At 38.0% G+C, this 21,900-nt stretch overlaps 1 protein-coding gene across 3 annotated transcripts in view; it reads right to left on the bottom strand.

Moving 5' to 3' along the window:
• The window catches only part of CLC-D (chloride channel D), a 386,191-nt gene that overhangs the window by 223,454 nt on the left and 140,837 nt on the right, over positions 1-21,900 (bottom strand). For all 3 annotated transcript variants that reach the window (XR_016262549.1, XM_089439578.1, XM_089439577.1), the window contains 4 exons: positions 4,941-5,081; positions 4,675-4,745; positions 4,328-4,407; positions 4,025-4,174 (listed from right to left, as the gene is read on the bottom strand). Coding sequence is in view for 2 of the 3 variants with exons in the window: in XM_089439578.1 (XP_089295704.1) it covers positions 4,025-4,174; positions 4,328-4,407; positions 4,675-4,745; positions 4,941-5,081 (442 nt within the window). In the remaining variant the exon portion in view is untranslated. The remainder of the gene's footprint in view (positions 1-4,024; positions 4,175-4,327; positions 4,408-4,674; positions 4,746-4,940; positions 5,082-21,900) is intronic.

Raw genomic sequence — 21,900 nt, forward strand, 5'->3', positions numbered from 1 at the left:
ATAATAATATATATATAAAAATAAAAATAATTAAATAATCTTACCTAAATTAGTAACCCATCGTATGAAACAACTGCACACCCAGCTTCCGCATGCCAACGCCAGAACAACCACCATATAGTTAAAATCCCATCTTGTCTGCCATTGCTCCCATATTGTTTTTCATAGTCATCTGTTGTGCCATATGCTCACTACGTTGCTACCACTGTTTGACCATGCAAAAATCCGGCACCACCATCGCTAGCTGCCACAACAATCGTCACTGCCCCAACGACAACATCCACAGCTGTATAGCCATCGACCAATTCAACCGCACGATAACAACCATATGCAGTCGCCACTCCTCGACCTTCGCCGCTACCAAGCCATGGCCAATTCAACATTGTCGTCGCTTTCGATTCATCAGTTGTTTGTATCAGCCACCAATCCTCAGGTACCTACCACCAATTCAGCATCATTGGTCGCTTCCGTTCACTGGTTGTTGCCACGAATCCCTATCCACCTCATTGTTGCCCTCATGCAACGTGAACTCTATATTCCTCTACGTGCAACAGTGTTCTATTATTTTCTAGAGAACAAGACCGTGTCTAATTCCCTGCAACCAGAGATCTCCCAACAAATCGCCTCTTACTCACCTCAAATGCCACGCCCTGAGCATCATGTTCCAACGTGACGTCATTTCATAGTTAACATATTTCACTAGTTATATAATTTATTATATAATTATGATTATATAATTCTAATTAATAATTATATAATTTAATTATATAATTATAAATAAAGCTATTGTTATTTATTACCATTAACTATTATATAAAAAATTATTATTATTATTATTAATATTATTAAGGGAATTTATAAAGGCATTCAAGTCCAAATAAAAAGGAACTTAATTTTATTTTGAAGAAGTCGTTACTTACACGAAGAATATATAAGTTTTATAAAACATTTGACGAAGTTATCAACAAAAAAAGGAGTCTAATTCAGAAGTAAGGGAAGGAAAATTCTCCTATAAAAGTCTTCCAATTGCGGTAGTAGATTAATTACATTAAAAGGAAACACTCAAGAGAAGGAGATTAATATCGCTATCAGCACAAGTTACAAGGAAAATTATATCAATGTTAACTTGGCAAATCAACTATTACTTCCAGAGTCAAGCATAGGAGAAAGAACAAATAGTTTTGACCAAAAAGAGTATGAAATTAATGATTTACAAGTAAAAATTGACCACTATGAATGCATCTCTCAATTCTGAGTCGTAACTATGTTTAACCCAAAGATTGACATAATTTTTGGTCAACCTTGGTTAAAAGAATTGAGTACGTTCATGCTAAACTTAGAGAAAAAGATTTTGATGTTTCCTTATAAGAAAAAAATGAATACAATCATCAGAAGACTTTAAGGATATTTCAAAATTGATGCTACGAGAGAATCAAGAAACAATATTAAAAAAAAAGGAGTTTGAAGAAGCCATCTCCAGTAAATACAAAGAAATTTCACACCTCAGACACCACAATGAAAAGCTACTCAAAAAAGTCAAGAAAGCTAAGGCCACAAAGAAATAATTCAAGAAGTGCTTATCAAAAGAAGAAGAGAAAAATTTGCATTTGAGGAACCTTAATCAAACATTATTAGAACAAATCTAAAGTTTAAAAGATGGGGAGGGATACAAAGAAAAAAGTCAACAATTCAGAAAGCGAGGTGCCTTTACGTCTAAGGAATCATAACCAAGCCCTTCTTACACAAATAAAGAAGCTAAAAGTTGACAAGAAGTCACTAAACGATAAGTTAGAACAACTTACTCAAGAAGAAGTATTGAAGTCTCCAGTCATAATAGCCCAAGTCAAAGATAAAGGAACAAATATTGATCCAGTCCATATCACAACTCAAGAAGATGATAACCCAATAAAATTTAAAACCTATTCAGATGTTGCAGTTCAAACAACGGAAATTCCAAGTTATGATTCAGTAGCCAACTCAACGACAACAATATCTGAAGTAAAACAGGTAACTACCACACACATGACAAGGGAGAGTCCAACCAGAAGAATTCCTTATCGACATCCAAATCACAAGAGCAAACAACTAAGTCAGTCTACATATTTGAACCACTCAGAGAGGAATCAACAGATTTATGTTCCAAGGAATACTGAAATTTGCAGAATCCAGTCCTACGATAACAATTCATTGCAAATTTTTAGTGATCGGAAGATTCCACAAAAGGTAAACCTAGGATGGTCTGAACCATTCTCAATCCGACAAATTTTTTTATCACTCACAACATCATATCATCGTGTATCAACGAAGATAAAAGTTCAGGGACAAGAAGATATTAGAAACAAGAAAAGAGATCAAGCCCTTTCAGTAAGCGTTGAGGACAAAGCTTTTTGAAGAGGAAGGCAATGTTATGAATAAAAATTATATAAAAATAATACAAATAATATAAATAACAATAATAATGATTAATGATAAATTAACTAATAATTAGTTAATGAAGAGGCATGTCCTAAAGAACATGACCGTTAGTGAAGGGGTACCTGCTTAGGATATATAAGCAAGCCCTCATTCTCATTTGTAATCATCTCATATCTTACATCAATTCAATATACAATTACATGTCTTACATAGCCATTTACGTCTTTGAAGTATTTTAAAGATTTCCATGTATACGACTTTTGGTCATTACAAGCATCTACCACTCTCTTTGCATATATCATGTGTCTCTGCATAGCTAGTATATCTTCTACGTTCATGGAAACTAGGTGTGTAACACCCCTAAATTCAACAGTGTAATTAAGGAACAGATTTATCACAACTTTGACTAAATTTGTAGAAATCCTTACAAATACAAAAACCAGAGTCCTACTTGTAAAGACAACAATTTCCCTTCCTTGAAAAATATGAAAACAAATAATGCAATTTTCGTATCTTTGAAATAAGAAACAACAAATATGACACTCAAGGAAAGATTGAAATCGTGCTCAAAGACTAAGAGGAGTTATAAAATCAATCCTCCTGGAATTATTCAGAATAATCCCCAAGAGTTGTTGCCTCACACTCCAAAGTCTGGATTCAAGACCTTTTGGAGGGCTTGGAGGTGGATCAATGGGAAGACCTCTTCAACTACAACACCAAGGACTTATACAATAGATCAAGAATTAAGATCCCTACTGCTTTGTGCTTAAATTGGAAGTGAGGAACATGTGAGGAAGTGAGGGATCTTGTGAGAAAATGAGTGAAATGTGATTCTGAAGACAGGTCGCATAAGAGAGTCAAACTCTCTAGACAGCAACAAGCTCGTTTAAATACCATTTTTGGGGTTGGATGGAGTTCCACTGAAGTCTGATGGTTAAGCCAAGATTCAGGAAAAGCAAACATTTCCAATCCATTTTGTGTTCAATGTCCAAAAGAAGAATCAGTGGGGCATGTCTTCGGGAGGTGTCTAATTGTAAGGACAGTTTGGGGTGATTACAAGCAAAATTCAGCTCCCTTCACATTATTCTAGCTTGGAAAAGTCCCCTCTTAGGTGACACTTAGATGATTGAGGATTGTTGCAAAAATCTATGCATACAATTTGGTTGTTTGTTATTGCCTTCCTTTGGAAAATAAGGTGCACACCAACTTTTCTAGAAGACAATCCTCACCTACAACTAGAGAAATGAGAGAATTAAAAAATAAACTCACAATTCATGTCAAAGTTAGAGTTAAATTGTTTTGGTAGGATGTAGACCCATTGCTCCTTGAGCCACAGACCTACGTGTCTTCATAGGATTCATAAAGATGATTTCACATAACTCTGTCTTTCTTTTGTAACTTTGATGCATTTTTAAAGAAATGTAAGTTGCATTTTTCAAAAAAAAGTAATAAATTTAAAAGCTGACGACATATAAAACGTTCAAATTCTAATGCAAGATCCCCATAAACATGCACAAAACTTTTAGATTGTTTTTCCTGAAAGGCAAGTAGTAAATAGATGACAAATCACATCACAATGTGAAAATAAAGAAGAGATGAAAAATCTTACATTGACATAATTTCCGTAGGTTCCTGAAGGTCGTGGGCATTCAATATCAGGGTACTTTTTCAGATCTGGACAAGGAGTGCATTTTCTTAACAACGGCAATCCAAATGATAGGATTGATGTTATTAAAGACACTATGCATACTTCAATAATCTGCAATAACAGTGTAAAGTGCTTGTTATTTCATCTTAATTTTAGATACAAAAAGTACTGGAGAATTTTTTCTATCAAAAAAGAAAAGATCCATGGAATGCATTGGTTAAAATATGGAAGAGAAAACAAAGTTCATGCAAGGCTTTCACATGCCTTAACTCGGTTTCCCCTCTTATGTAATACATTTTGACGCCATGAAGATATGTAAAGAGTTAACTGATTAAAAATGGCACCTGCCAAACAATATAAATATTATAAGAATTTAAATTCCCATAACATAGGGATAAAAGTGGGGGCCACTAACTGTACAGTGTTACATTATTACAACATCAACACCAGGGTTCCATCCATTTGAACATGTCATCTAAACCACCCACTGAGAAAACAACAGTTTCAAATATATGAATGCTAAAAGTAAATTGCAAATTAACTTGCTGAAACCAGAAGCCTGGATGGTCTAGAAGAGGAAAATAGAGATAAATTCATGTCAGATTCAATACCAAGAAGCCCTCCAATAACCCCAATAACAGCCATCGGCAACAACTCTTGAAATGAATAATCCTCTTGCCCACTGAAATCAGAAATAAGGTTCTAAAAGTCACAATTATAATGAGAGCCATCTAACCAAAAAAAGATGACACTAGACTATCAAACAAAAGGAAACAAATGAAAATGGTGTTATTGAGAGAGAGAAGAGACGCTAAATTAGAAAACAACTAGAGAATATAATGTGCTATCATTTTGTAAAGTGGTTGCAAATACTGACCCAGATATGTCCCAAATAATAAAGCCTCCAGAGCTAAAATGGCCACAATTTCCATGCTTACACCACCCCATTGAAGCACGAACAACAACTGCAACTATAGCTGATGTGAAAAAGACACGCCACATAAGCTGACTTCGCCACCTTCAACAGTTATGATGTGAAAATTAGTAGACCAAGTTGTTCACAAGTATTACGAGAGAACATAATCTTTTAGTGGTTCTAACTTCTAACCATTGGGAATGCATTTGAAATAGCATAATTGTTATGGTGTAATCAATTTTGTAATAATTACTAGTTAGCAATGGTGAACAAGAAAGCAGTAATGTCCAACATGTACACCCATCAAATCTTTAGGAAATGCAAACATAATTTAATTCTATTTAGATATTAATTTCTACTAGCTACCGAAGTTGTCAAGTGGCACTGAAAAGAGTACAACGATGAGGGAACCATCAGGGATGCTAAAACATCTCCAAGAGAATTGCCAGAGAACAAAATAAAAGGAAAAAGTTAAAACACATTTAAACAATAGGAAGCCTAAAACAACAAAATGGGCAAGGGCTTGAGGGGCAAAAAGAAAAAATTCCTGAACCAAATGTTTTTGTTAGATTGTATCTCAAGGCTTGGATAGTCTTTTACAGCCCAGGCACACGTGTGGCAGTCCTGGGCACACTTATGAACAGATCTGGACACTTCAGTTACAGCAGTTCGAACTAGGCAGTGAGGGCACATTAGATTATGTAGGAGTGATTGCTGTTCTATTTCCAGCAATCTTTTCCTGGAGCTATTTCCAGCAATCTATCCTCAACTGCTTGCGTGTTATCTTTGGATGTTTGAACATGTTAGTTAAGATTTATTCTAACAGTTTTCTAATTTTCACTTAATTTGAGACATGCAGTTCAATTAAGGGCACAGATCTCTAGGAAAATGTGTGCTTGCATGTCTCAAATCATCTCCCAGTAGAGGTGCACTTGGCTTGTCCATCCATACAAGAAATGTGCACCAAAATTAGGAGTTAAGACCTTCAGATGAGGTGCCGTTATACCTGTATGTTCTAGTCTGTAAAGGAGAAGAGAGGGGTATAGGTTTAATTCATTCAATTCAGGAGCAAACAGTGAATTAGTTTTCTGTTTTTCCTACAGCAGATTTCAGTTCAAATTAATGAGAAAACAGTAACTGGTTTTGACAGTCCATCTACTGAGTTCCTGTGATATATTTTCTGTAGTATGTGTTTATAGATTCTAGCATCATTAGAGTTGCACTTTTGAGAGGCTTTCATTTTTCATCTATCTAGTTTTTCTTTGGGAATTCTTTTAGTGCAAAGTCTATTTACCATGTTGAAGAAAATTTAACATGATATCATAGTGCAGTTTCTGAAATCTTCCAGATTCCATGTATGGAGAGGCAAGCTATCTGGAGTAGAAAGCTGTCAGACAGTTTAAATGGGCACTATGTCCAAGCTTCAGTGATCAAAGCAAAATTATGCTAGTGATTGGCAAGTAGACCTGAGAAGGGTTGCAGGCTGTGAAACCCTACTTTTGATCCACTCAATTTAAACTGTAGCAATAACAAGTCCCAGTATGCAAGAGTCACTTGGTGGAGAGAGCCTCCAACTTTGTGCCATGTATGTGGAGATTGTAGAACCTCCTAGAATTGGCATACTTATGGTACCTTGTGGAGAAGGTGGTTGCACTGCCTACAGATACCAAAGGTCTGGCAGAACACAACAAGAAGGCAATGACAGCAAAGTGAGACCTATTGAATTCAGTGAAGGAGCACTTGATCCCTCATATTACCTGAAGCACTTGATCCCTCATATTACCAGGAAAAACACTGCCAAAGACATGTATGATGCCTCAAGAACCTTGTACCAGAGTCTGACTGCATCCAAGAAGATGCTCCTGAAGAACAAGCTCACCACTACCCACATATGCAAAACAGATACAGTAGCAAGCTATCTCCTGAAGATAGCAGAGTTGAGAGATCAGATTGTTGTAGTTGGAGAAGGGTTGCAGGAGAACACCCCCCTCTCCTCCCCCTTCTTGCACCTGCTCCCAAAGTGTGCTCCAAACAAAAGCACTTAGGGAGCGACCTAGGGAGCACGCTCCCACCAATAAAAATTTGCTCCCTCCCTAGTGCTTTTACAAGAGGTTAATACTTCTGCAGAGAGGGGTTGAAGCACCTATAGCTTCATCCACAATGTTCAAAGAAACTGCTTCAATGAAAACTGGGTAGAAAACTTGGTTTATGTAGACACTACAACTTGTAAAGGAGAAGAGAGGGGTATAGGTTTAATTCATTCAATTCAGGAGCAAACAGGGAATTAGTTTTCTGTTTTTCCTACAGCAGATTTCAGTTCAAGTTAATGAGAAAACAGTAACTGGTTTTGACAGTCCATCTACTGAGTTCCTGTGATATATTTTCTGTAGTATGTGTTTATAGATTCTAGCATCATAAGAGTTGCACTTTTGAGAGGCTTTCATTTTTCATCTATCTAGTTTTTCTTTGGGAATTCTTTTAGTGCAAAGTCTATTTACCATGTTGAAGAAAATTTAACATGATATCATAGTGCAGTTTCTGAAATCTTCCAGATTCCATGTATGGAGAGGCAAGCTATCTGGAGTAGAAAGCTGTCAGACAGTTTAAATGGGCACTATGTCCAAGCTTCAGTGATCAAAGCAAAATTATGCTAGTGATTGGCAAGTAGACCTGAGAAGGGTTGCAGGCTGTGAAACCCTACTTTTGATCCACTCAATTTAAACTGTAGCAATAACAACTCCCATTATGCAAGAGTCACTTGGTGGAGAGAGCCTCCAACTTTGTGCCATGTATGTGGAGATTGTAGAACCTCCTAGAATTGGCATACTTACGGTACCTTGTGGAGAAGGTGGTTGCACTGCCTACAGATACCAAAGGTCTGGCAGAACACAACAAGAAAGCAATGACAGCAAAGTGAGTCCTATTGAATTCAGTGAAGGAGAACTTGATCCCTCATATTACCTGAAGCACTTGATCCCTCATATTACCAGGAAAAACACTGCCAAAGACATGTATGATGCCTCAAGAACCTTGTACCAGAGTCTGACTGCATCCAAGAAGATGCTCCTGAAGAACAAGCTCACCACTACCCACATATGCAAAACAGATACAGTAGCAAGCTATCTCCTGAAGATAGCAGAGTTGAGAGATCAGATTGTTGTAGTTGGAGCAGGGTTGCAGGAGAACACCCCCCTCTCCTCCCCCTTCTTGCACCTGCTCCCAAAGTGTGCTCCAAACAAAAGCACTTAGGGAGCAACCTAGGGAGCACGCTCCCACCAATAAAAATTTGCTCCCTCCCTAGTGCTTTTACAAGTGGTTAATACTTCTGCAGAGAGGGGTTGAAGCACCTATAGCTTCATCCACAATGTTCAAAGAAACTGCTTCAATGAAAACTGGGTAGAAAACTTGGTTTATGTAGACACTACAACTTGAGATTGTTGACAGATTATTGTGAGCGGACTTGATTTGATGGAGCATATATCACTTGGGACAACAACCCAAAGGAGGATAATTTGGATGATGGAGCCTTACATTTAGAAAAGCTGGAAGCAGATTTCTTTTCCTTTCTTCACCAAAAAATAAATAAAAAATCGCTCTACGATTCAACACCCTTGTAAAAGTATGCAACAAAGCTAGTGAGAAGGAAAAGGGTTGGAACAACAAATTTTACATGCTCCCATTGTAAAACAACCTACACTAGTTCATATACTTGTGTAAGAAATCATCTCTACAAGATTATGCCATGTGATGAAAATAAGACTGTATGAGTCAAAACTTGTGATCAAGTGCTAGCAAAAGATAGGAATAGATATAGAATAATACTCAACCACAATACAATTCCCCCATACAAACAACACTAGTGGGGGCCAAGCCCCCCCACACCCCCTGTCAAGGACTGGGATCCAAACATCACTGAAATGAGACCTCTAAAACAAGAAGATAATCATGCTCCACACCCAACATGATGAGAATAATTTTGAATAATGTCCTTGCAAAATGCTATTGAGGCCAGATCTTGCCCTCCAGGGTCTAGATCTGGCTTCAAATTAAACTTTTCCTTCATATCTGCACCTGCAAAACAAAAACAAAAATACCCAAATCCCAGATATACAAAAATGAATAAAACCCCAGAAACGCAAGTTAGAAAAATTTAAGATTTAAATAAAAAAAATTATAAATTATAAAATTATAAAAAAATTATAGATATATGCACAAAGGTTGCAGATCTATCAGATTTGAGGAGTATGAGTCCAACTCCGCTCCCAGATCTGATAATCTAAGGCTCTTACTAGCCAGATCTATCAATTTTTCCACAAAATATTTAAAAGATTTTGAAAATTTTAAAGAGGTATTAGCCCAAAAACATCCTGCAGAAAGAATTTATCGTTAGATAAATCTTGGAGCTTATATGAGGTAGGCTCTTCAGAAAATATATGTTGAGAGTTGGTTGGTCCAACCAAGGACTATCCCCAAACGCTCAACAAAAACCTGAGAGATCTCCTGCAAACACTAGATCAACCATCAAACCAAGTAGAGAAATAGAACAACAATAAAATTCTGAAGAAATAGAGATACCTACTACTTCAATCAAAATTAAAAATGTTACCCTAGATCCAACAAACTGAATAAGATACATGTATTCAGATTATTCTAAGAGAGCTATTGATTGATAGTTTTCACATAATATTAAGCAGAAATTAAAACAATGTTACCATAGATTCATGAAGAGGAACACCACCGCACGTTGAAACCCCAAAGACTTTTGCATTAATTTCAAAAAAGTATACAAGAGAGCTTGAGAGCTTAGTACACGATTCAAAGATTGGATGAAAAGACAGACTGACACCGACCTCTAATTTATAGATAAAATCTCCAATGGCTAGTTGGCTTGATCCCTGTCAAATTAATCTCGACCGTTCATAAAGATTTAATTAATCTTTAATCATCATCGTCGAAATTATTTAATTTGAGAAAAAATCGAATTTTCATTTAATTGATTTTTAATTAACTCAAAATTAATTATTTTGAGTTATTTTCCTCAAAAATTTGACTTTGACTTAACCACCAATGCCCAAGGGTTCAAAATTTCTTGATTTCTTCAATATTCCCTTGGTGAGGTACCTCCAAAAATTAACTTCTTTAAAATCCACGAATTTCACCATTGGAGAATTTAATTTTACCTAGGACACAAAATTAATTAAATTTACGGCTTAGGATTTAATTTAATTTTGCCACAAAATTTAATTAATTGACTTATGAGGGGATTAATAATTTTTCCAACCCTCTAATATTTAGCCATGAGGGACCATGCACTAAATATTTTTTACATCAAGATATTACAACTTAATACATGAAGAGGGAACACCCGTTCATTATAAACCCTCAAATATCTACCCAATTATGCGACTCAAAATATGATCCAGAAGACCAAGTAATCTGTAATAAAATAACCTAGCCAATTAGCTAGGATTATTTCCAAATTACTTTTACAAGGACTCGATAAAAAACACTAAGACTCACTTAATATCTTGACGACAAAATCCACCCTAGCTTTGGGGTGAGCTTGGAGGGAAAAACTTTGCCGATCATTTGTGTCTAGAGACACAGATGAATCAGTGAGACAAAAACCTCATAAGGTAGAAATCGCGTCAAAATACTATGCTTACCTAGGTTGTTACGTATATGATGGTCTTACTAAGATCATTTACATTATAATCATGCAGAATGGGTTCACATCTTTAACAAATTGCCGATTAATGACAAAATCTAAATGATGCGAACACTCGAACATGATAGATCCCTTTTGCGAATAAAGGGGTGTACTGCTATGGGGTCATTGACACAGCATGGTCAACACATCCATTTATCAAAGGTTTATAAAAATTTAATCTCTCCAAATTCTTTCAAGCATTTTAAATGTATATTTGTAAATATAATTTGTATAATATATACTTGTAAGTTATTTATTTTTTCTAACCCTTGTTTTGCAGCTGGGTTTTTTGGGGTTTTTGGGGTTTGAAATTATTTTGAAATTTTTGTATAAATATTGGGGTTTTGGGCTATTGTAAATTTATTTGTGCAGTTGAAATCAAAAGAAAATAGTTGGATTAGAGCTAGACCTAGGCCTTTGAGGGTAAGATCTAGTCTCCAAAATTTTTGCAGAGCCAGCTACTGAGGAAATTTTGCAGGAATTGAAAATCTGAAGCAAGTAATTTTTTCTAGCGAGCATTTCAACATTTTCAAGCCTCCTAGGCCTAGTGTGGCCCCTTCTAGCCTCCGCGTCAGCCTTCTCAACCTCAACATCAGTGTTTAAGTCCTCCTTAAGGCTGGTCATAGCTCCCTCAAGGCCTGTGGCTTCCTCTAGGATAGTCGTCTAGCCCTTAGAGGGCCTCAGCTTGCCTCCTCTGCCTCTCCCATGGTCTTTTAGCCCCTCCTTTCCCTCTCGACTACCTTCTTCTACCCTCAGCCCTCCTCCTCCTCTCCGTCCAGCCCTCAGTCCTCCTCTTTCTCCTTCTGCTAAGCCTCCTCCCTCCTTCCTTGGCCCCCTTTCTTCCCCTCCTCTCCCTCTTTTCTCCTAGTCACAACCCCTTTAAGGCTTGCGGCTGGCCTTTAAGGCCTTGAAACCCTAGGCAGTCAGCCTTAGCGCTTCTTTTAGGCCTCTTGACCTCCTCCTTAGCCCCTGCGTCAGGCCTACTAGGCCTCTTTCCCTTGGCTGCAAGGCCTATTTGGCCTCCCTTGTGTGCCTTTGCCTCTTCCTTAGCCTTCTAAGCCCTATTCCTAGCCCTGGCTTGCCCTCTTTTCATCTCTGAAATTTTCTGCAGTTGATTCATTGGTGGGTTTTGCAAAGAAATTGGCAAAAATTTGTGTTTTCAAGTGGCATATTCATTGGAAAAATTTTGGAAGATTTGGGCAAGTTCTCTAAGGCCTAAAGACCAAGGGTTTAATCTCTAAACCCTCATTCTTCCTCACTGTTTTACTACAGCTCTCTGAATCATTCATAACAGTGGTATAATTTAAGTTTAAATGCCCTAAAATTCACTCAAGAATTGCCTAAACACACTAAAAGTTTCATGGTCAAATTTCGATAGTTGTTTGGCAAGTTGGGCATTGATTTTTGAGCATAGATCTAACTTGTTTAGTGACTGAAATATCTCTGCATAAGGGTCTGATCAGATTTGATATATCTCTGAATATCACATCTCAAAGGGCTTAAAAATCTAATTTTTCAATTTGGCAAACTTGTTCTAGCACTTGGTAATTGTTGGGCATAATTTGGCACACATTCTCACATTGGTAGCTCACTGTTTGAATATTTTTCTTACTGCTGTTACAAGTGTTTTCAAATCTGATATAACAGTGAATAACACATCATAAGAGGAATAGTTAGCTTGTGTTTTCACTCGGCAAGTCACCTATCATTTCATCGATCATAATTGGTTTTTCAATGCTTGATAATTTCTTGATCTAGAGTCATTTTCTTGCTGCTCACTTAAATGTGATTGGGATATAAGTAACACAAGATCTCTCTTTGTTTATGCTTCATGGTTTTATAGCAGTTTGGATTCTAATTATTGCAAGTACACTAACATGTTTGTTGCTGTGAGTTGATCCATAATTTAACATCTAATAAACACTCACTAAAGCACTCTACTCTCAAATCACTTGGTGTTGAACAATTCAAGATTCTTTGGGCATCTTGATCTTGTTATCTCCCTTGATTGGCATTAAGTAAGATTGGCATGAGATCATTGACAATCTTGTTGTAGAATCATCATTGGAATATCTTGAGTAACTGTGATTGGCCCCTAAAACGATTAAATCAGCGATTTTTTCAAAAAAAATGGCAATTTTTTAGAACAAATCACAATTTTTTGAAAAAAAAAAAAAAATCTTTATTTTTGTATTTTTTTTATTTTTTACTTTTTAAAAAAATTTAAATTTTTTTCTATTTTTTTTAATTTTGCCGATTTTTACGCTTTTTTCTTTTTCCGGACCCTTGCCGATTTAATCCCGATCACAATTATTGCAACATTCGTCTGAAACATCCTAGAACAAAAATTATGGTGAAAATGCCTAGCTGACTTATTTGAAGAAGATTTCAAGAGAATTCAGGAAGCCTAACTTCCTTCGAACATAACTCTGAAATTCTAGTGAATCAAGGTCTAAAACTTGAACCACATGTACATGATGATATTCTATTTGTATCCTCCAAGTTTCACCATCTGAACCATCACTGACAAAAAGATATCGCAAAAATGCCAAGATGACTTGATCACTCCATAAATCACATTTATGCTTCCACATTTAGACGCCAAGAATCACCCCAAAAGTTATTCCTAAGCTCCTCTTACGACCTTTGATCTTTTCTTCGATGAATTGATGTTAAAATGAACTCATATGCCTTGTATTTATGGTGTCTGTAGGTTCACAAATGTGGCGGACTTGTAAAATTGGTTGGGTCGGCCTACTTGTACAATGGATGGGTTATCCTGACCAAAGTTTTCATATCTCCTCATTCCTACGGAGTTAGAGGGAGTGCCATATATCATTCGAAATGTATCAAAATAAGCTTTCCAACCATATATATTATGCTCCCATTTGAGCTTGGTAATTGGAATAAAAATGCATTCAAAGATAGGGTGTCCAAATGGGGCATCAGAAATCCAAAAGCAATATTTCCAACAATCTTCATTTTCCAATCTTTATATTAGACATCACTACCCCCTTGCCTCTGACATCAATGACAACAATATTTCCAACACACAACTCACCACACTTACTATCATATACTCTGCCTCTATTGAATTGAGTGCCATGGAAGCCTGCATCCTACTAAAATAGGAAATCATCGTTGATCCAAGGCTAAAGAAGCACCTTGAGGTACTCTTCCTATCTGTTGCACTGCATGCCCAATCTGAGTCATTAGAGGTGTACTCTCCTATTATATGGCCTCAAGACCTTTATCCTCCTCTCTGTCTCTTTCTCGACTAGGGCGTTGAACTCCTTGAACTATCTAAAGACCTCATCCTTGGTCTTCATAAATAAGATCCAAGCTTTCCTAGAAAAGTCATCTTGAACATGACTAGTAGAGAGACCCTCGTACTAATGTCGCTGACAACGGTCCACATGCATCTAAATGAACAAGATCCAAGATCCCCTTGAACCTGCTCTCACTGCCTGGGAAAGTAGCCTTGGAATTCTTTCCAAGTGCACACCATCTACACATGCCCTGCTACTCAATGTTGAACTTTGGGAGACCAGTGACATTTCCCTCAAAATCAACAAGGCCCTATCATGCAAGTGTTCCATCCTCATGTGTCGTAGCTCACATAGGTTGTAATTGCTTTGTACCAAGCAGTGTTGCGGGGGAGCGCCCCCCCCCCCCTTCGAACCCGCTCCCGAAGCGCGCTCCGGGCGGGAGTGGCTCGGGTGCTCCCAAAATCGCTCCCGGACGGGAGCGATTTTCGGGAGCGCGCTCCCGTAAAAAAATTTACGCTCCCTGGTCTATTAGGGAGCGACTCAGGGAGCGATCGCTCCCGCGCTCCCGGAGCGTTTTTTAATGCCCGGGAGCGATCGGGGAGCGATCGCTCCCTGATCGCTCCCGAGCATTAAAAAACGCTCCGGGAGCGAATCGGGCCGGGCCGGGAGCGGTTCGGCGGAAAAAAAAATCCGCCGGACCCGAAAAAAATAAAAAAATTTTAGATCGCTCCCTGATCGCTCCCGAGCATTAAAAAACGCTCCGGGAGCGAATCGGGCCGAGCCGGGAGCGGTTCGGCGGAAAAAAAAATCCGCCGGACCCGAAAAAAATAAAAAAATTTTAGATCGCTCCCTGATCGCTCCCGAGCATTAAAAAACGCTCCGGGAGCGAATCGGGCCGAGCCGGGAGCGGTTCGGCGGAAAAAAAATCCGCCGGACCCGAAAAAAATAAAAAAATTTTAAAATTTTTTTTGTTTTATAAGGCTAATGGGCCAAAAAAACTTTCATTATCACTTCATTGAGCAAGTTGGAGCTGGAGCAAGAGCATTGGAGCGAAGAGCAAGTACTGAGGAGCGAGGAGCAACTGCCAAGGAGCGAGGAGCAAGCCTGCAGAGGTAAGTAACTTAGTAATCTAGTTAGTTTAGCTGGTTAGGTAGTTAATTTAGTTGATTTAATTTAGTTGTTTGAGTTTAACTGTTTAAAAATCATGTCTTTAAATTAAATTAATAAATTAAATGAATTAATCCCAATAAACTAAATTAATTTGCAGATTCAAGACTCAAAACCCTACAAACATCAAACACCATGGACCTGGGGATACTTATTGGCATTTTCCTCTTCCTGGTCCCTTTTATGGTTATTATGGTGGTGGAGAGGAGGAAACGGAGGGGGCCTAAAACTGAAGAGGTGGATGAAGAAGCCGGAGGAAGTCAAATGGGTGAAAACCCCAGTGAGGAGGAGGTGGAGGAGGGTGAACATGACCCTCAAAAAACTAAACAAGACCAAACTCCATTGTGGAAATATGTTCACAGGGCTGAAACAGGGAGAGGGGGTGGAACCACTAAATTTCATTGCCCCCATTGCAACACTGATTACACAGGCTCATACACCCGTGCTAGAAGACACCTCTGCGGGAAAAGGCCATGGGATGGAGAGAAACAAATAGGAATCAAAACTTGTGCAGCGGTGTCAACAGCAGATAGAGCCAAATACATAAAGGAAGAGGAGGACGCCCAATACAGAACAAAAAGATCAAGGGGTTTCTTTGAACCAAGCTCACAATCACAAAGAACTCCTTCAGCATCCTCCCAAGGCAGTGGATATGGACATGGAGGCACAGGGTCATCATCTTTAAGGCGTAGAACCATATCAGATTTCCTTGATGAGGGGTGTAGGAATGATGTGGATTCAAAAGTTTACAGGTTCCTCTATGCATGTGGGATACCATTCAATGTTCTACGCTCACCTTATTGGCACGAAATGGTTTCTGCCATAAATGATGCCCCTAAAGGATACAAGAGCCCTGGGTATGACAAGGCAAGAACTGTTGGCCTTGATCATGAAAAAGCAAAAATATCACATTCTTTGAATAAAATGACAAGTTCTTGGACTGACAATGGGGTGTCCATTGTATCTGATGGATGGACAAATGTAAAAGGCAAGCCATTGATAAGTGTTCTTGCTGTGTCTGTTAGTGGTCCCATCTTTCTAGCTGCACATGATTACTCAGACAAGTTCAAGACCGCTATCAACATTGCAGAAGCATTACTTGAAACAATTGAGCGTATTGGCCCATACAATGTCATCCAAGTCATCACTGATAATGCTCCTAATTGTAAGGCAGCGGGAGCAATTATTGAGGATAAATACCCAAACATATTTTGGTCTGGATGTTTGGTTCACACATTGAACCTTCTGTTGCATGATATTGTCAAAAACAAAAATGAACAATACCAATGGATTGGTGATTTGTACAAGAAAGGAAAAAAAATGATAAAATTTATTACAAATCATAGCAATACCCATGGCCTTTTCCGCAGTCACTCGAGATTGGAGTTGCTGAAGATTGCAAGGACTAGATTTGATAGCTATTACCTCACCTTCAGGCGCCTTTTGAAGGTAAGAGAGGCATTAGCTAGCATGGTATCAAGTCCACATTGGCAGGTGTTAAAGGAAAGGGCTACAAATGTAGCTGACATGGCAAGTTTTGAAACGGTGGAGGAGGCCGCTCTTGATGGGCAGTTTTGGACAACTGTGAGGCAGGTATTGGATTTCACCAAGCCAATTTATAACATGGTTCGGTTTGCAGATACAAACAAACCAGTGATTGGCGAGGTGTATGAGCAAATGGATACCATGTTGGGGGAAATAAAAGACATTGTTCATAATAGAGATCCCAACTTGTACAAACTGATTCATGATTGTGTGTGTGAACGGTGGAATAGGCTTAACCTTCCACTACATTGCTTGGCGTATATCCTTACGCCAAAATACTACTCAGCATCTTGGTTGGGCCAACCTGCAGCAGGGGGTGGTGTTAGGACCAAACCCCATTTAGATCAAGAGGTAACTAAAGGATATCTGGAAGCATTAGAAAAGTTGGTGCCTGACAGGGAGGAATGTGCAGCTGTGCGCCTTGAAATAGGCAGATACTTCAGTGGCAGTGGTTTGTATGGTAACTTCCATGCAATGGACGACAAAGATAAATTTGATTCTCTCACATGGTGGGAAACATATGGCGGCCACGGACTTTTGCCAAAATTGGCAAAAAAAGTTCTTTCACAGGTTGTAAATTCTTCTTCTGCAGAGAGGTGTTGGAGCACCTACAGTTATATACATAATGTGAAAAGAAACAGACTCAACGAAAACCGAGCAGAAAGCTTGGTTTATGTGCACTACAACTTGAGGTTGTTGAGCCATTACTGTGATCGGGCTAATGAAGATCCCACATATAAAATTTGGGACAATCACCCTGAGGACGACAATTTGGAGGATGGCATTGTACATATTGAAGAACTAGAAGAGGAGCTTGTACGGGATGAAAATGAAGCAGCTGCAGCAGCCATGCCACCTCCACCTCCACCATCCAGTAGCAGTGCTCGAGGCCCGAGTCTTGTTCCATTGTTGTCGCCACCTCCATCGACACCCCCGCGTGGAGGTTCTAGTTCTGGTCGTCGGTCTGTGCGGGAGACTTCTAGAAGACCACCACGATCTGCTTATACTCCTGGAGACTCTCGTGGCAAGGGCCACTTGTAGATTTACAGTTTACTTGTCTTTTTTAGTTTCTATTAGACTTTAGTTTTCATAACTGTTGAGTTTTGAGTCCTTGACTCTTGACTCTTGACTCTTTCATATCATTATGACATTATGATATTTTTTGTAAACATTATATCACTGTGACAATGAAAATTTGAAGTTTGAAGTTGGGCCTTGGCAATTATAACTCATTGGTAATGATTGTGAATTATGAATATGATGCTTTGTGAAAGACTAAAGTTGTTTCATTTCATCTCATTATTCATGTTTCATTTTATAAATTTTTAACATTTCATATCATGTTAACAGTTAGAAGTTAGGACTTAGAAATATCTTCGATATTACTTCTTGTAATGGTTAACCGTTAAACTTAGCTTACAAGTACAACTTTGGTGATCAATGATGATAAATGTTATTGAATTTTCAATTCTGAAAGCTTGAAGTTGAAACTTTAATATTGAATTTGATGAATCATGATTTATAAGACTCAATATGTTGCAGTTGTAATATGTATTTTACTAACTTGTGGACATGGTTGATGACGATTATAATTTCTAGATGATTGATGTGATATGGTTCAATGATCAATTTATTTTTTTTATGTTTTTTATGTCTATTTCATCATTCTACATGTTTTTGTTGACATATATGTATCAAAAATTAAAAAATATAAAAAATATATATATTTTTAAAAAATCGCTCCCGGATTCTTCTGAAAATGGTCGCTCCCGCTCCCGCTTCCGCTCCCGCTCCCCGCTCCCGCTCCCGCTCCCAAGTAACATTGGTACCAAGGCATGTATTTACAACCCCTACACACTGTAGAGACTTCCCTCTCTAATCACAATGATTCTTGGTGAGTCAAGACTAGCTCCCTCTGGACATATAAGTACTTTTCCCTTCTGAAATAACACAACAAATCCTATGTCCTCCATTACTGGGAATGAGAGCAAATCTTTTTTCAACCCTGGCACATATAGCACTTCCTAAGCCTTTAGTGACCCTCTAGACTTAGTTGGAACATGGTGATCCCAACACTCCTCACTGCATACTTGGAATCATTGCCAAGCTCCACATGTAGATCTATGTCTTTCTCTATTAAACCACTGAAAATCTCTTATGTTGCTACCATGTGGTGTGATGCACCATTGTCCAGCTACCATGCACTCCTAGTGGTGATGTTGGTAGACAAACAGAAGACCAATGAGAAGTCCTCAAATTTGGCTGCAAACTCGTCAAACTATGTTGATGATTTCATTTGATGAGCCCTGCTCTTCCCCTTCTTCTATGAAAATTGTGATGCACAGTGCCCATTCTCGTGATAAATGACGCACTTGATATTACTCAAATCCTTCTTCTTGCCTAGCTATGATGTTGACCCTTCACTTTTGACCTATTTGGTAGAACCCTTTCCTTTTCCTTTCTTGGCTGGACCCACCAAGGCTAGATTCTCCTCTCCACCTCCTTGCTTGCTAGCCTTAGACTCTTCCTGAGCCTCTTTCTGGATGCAATCATCCCAACACTTCTCCCGATTAGATATGTGCTCCCAAGTGCAGATCCCCTTAACAATTAGTTCCCAAGGTTTGGTGAACTCATTCAATGCCACATTTACTAGTTCTACCTCCTCTACCTTTTCTCCAATTGCTGCAAGTTGATCACACACTTGGGAGATTTTCATGAAGCAGTTGGTCAAGTTGTTTGATATTGACATCTTAATGGATCTTAATTTATTTTTTAAGATCATCTTTTGATTCACATTGTCATTCTGAAACAAATCCGCTAAAGCTTTGAACATTCCTCTGATTGTCTCCTTTTTTGCCAAGTGAGGAAACAAATGGTCCTTCACCGCATCCATGATGACTCTCTCTGGGCTTTAATATCCTTCTTCTCATGGGCTGCCTACAGTGTTGTATCTTTTGGTGGCTGAATCTCCTTAACTACGATTTCCAAAGATCATTATCCTTCAACAACAAGGTAACCATTGATTTACAAGGTAGGAAGTTAGAAACCCCATCCAACCAAAGACTGGTAGCCACCATTTCTAGATTTAAACAAATAATCTCATGGGCTGCCTACAGTGTTGTATCTTTTGGTGGCTGAATCTCCTTAACTACGATTTCCAAAGATCATTATCCTTCAACAACAAGGTAACCATTGCTTTACAAGGTAGGAAGTTAGAAACCCCATCCAACCAAAGACTGGTAGCCACCATTTCTAGATTTAAACAAATAATCTCGTGGGCTGCCTACAGTGTTGTATCTTTTGGTGGTTGAATCTCCTTAACTACGATTTCCAAAGATCATTATCCTTCAACAACAAGGTAACCATTGCTTTACAAGGTAGGAAGTTAGAAACCCCATCCAACCAAAGACTGGTAGCCACCATTTCTAGATTTAAACAAATAAAATAGATGTGTACTTAACCCTTCCAGCAACCACAAGAAATTGCTATTGTTTCTTGTTGTGCAAATTTAGAAATTGACCTCCTCTTTAGAACAGCTCCGATACCATGTTAAATTTTCTAACCCAGGTAAATTACAAATTATTTCCCAACAAAAATTCCTAGCTGATTTTTAATTTAATTTTTAACTTGCTGAACAAAATGTACTACTGAGATTTGAACTTGTAAATAAAAATTTAATTTTCAGCAGAAGTAAAAATTCAAACAACCAACCTCATTTGCACAAAATACATAAAATTTGTCTTTCAAAATTCAGCTGTTCATTCAGAAATTTTTCCAAGCTTACAAGGGCTTTCCCAACCTGGGAAAATCTATCCACTGAGAAAATACAAGCTACAGCAATATTCAGAAATTTACTAAAGAAACTTTCGGAACCAGTAATGTTGTACACCCCTCTAAAATCATTGAGAAAACCCAAATCTGCAAACCTATCCCGGCAATCTGCTATACGGCCGCACCTACCACACGCTATACTTCTGTCGTACTTGCACTAGCTCATTGCTACCTAGTTCTGTTGCACGTGTGGGATAGATAAAACCAGTCCTTGATTTTCTGCTATTAGGTTTCCTCCGTGTTGCAAATCTCTTGTTGTTTTTCCTCTGGCAACTCTGCACACTTGAGTGAATTTCCTTTTCCGTCCAATCACTGAGATCTTCACTTATCTCACTGTGTCTTGTGCTCAACAATGTGCCTTCTCCCTTAGCCCGGCGTTCTTTATATATGTTATGTATCTTGCTTGTTGTTTTTTCTCTGGCAACTCTGCACACTTGAGTGAATTTCCTTTTCCGTCCAATCACTGAGATCTTCACTTATCTCACTGTGTCTTGTGCTCAACAATGTGCATTCTCCCTTAGCCCGGCATTCTTTATATATGTTTGAGTTATAACTAAATCAACAACCCTAATCTCCAAAGTGATTGACGGTTCAGATTAAATCTCAACTTCACCAAAGATCAATGGTTGTGATTCATCTAAATTCACTGATGCAAATAACCTTTGCATTTCGTTAGATTAAACGCAATTTTCTTATAAAAAGAAATTACTTTAATAAATAAAGTAATTACTAAGGTTAAGCGGTAATTAGGTGACTTCCACACACCTTGACACTTAGGCATGTGCAGAAATACCTGCCTGAGCTACAAACATCAACAATTGAACATGATTTAGTAATTAGCATGCACACACACACCTTAACAGATTTATCATTCATATGCTACATTGAACACTAACGGCATATACGGTGAGTATTTCTCTGAGAAAATCAGCACCACACTCTCCTAATTCACAAGTGGGATCATTGAATGAACATAATTTCCTTTGGATGTCTTGATTTTGATATTTTCCAGGGCACATTATTTATCAAATATTAGCAGCAGAGTTAAAATTGTGAAATAGTTCTCACTTGCTAAATTATTTTTTGTATCATGGTTTCATGGTATAGTGTTGAATGATCACGTACGTAACAGAATATGTTGAAGATTTGATTTTCCCTTGCTGCAATAGAACTATTAGAACATTAAAAAAACACCCTAATTGATTGAATAATCCATATTGTGTACATGGACAATATACTTGTTTGGTTGTCATAAGAATTTTGAAATTATTTTTCAATTCAAGCATCCTCTTAGGTATCTGAATCAAGTTTATTTGCAATCAAGTCATCACTTGGTTTGAGGAGTTTCCTTGTCAATAAGACTTGAGACCAACACGTTCTAAGTGAGTTAGTTGAATCA

This window comes from Pinus tabuliformis, chromosome 9 (assembly GCF_031772625.1).
Source record: "Pinus tabuliformis cultivar Carrire ecotype Pingquan chromosome 9, CPIR1, whole genome shotgun sequence".
In the NCBI taxonomy this organism is placed as follows: Eukaryota; Viridiplantae; Streptophyta; class Pinopsida; order Pinales; family Pinaceae; genus Pinus; species Pinus tabuliformis.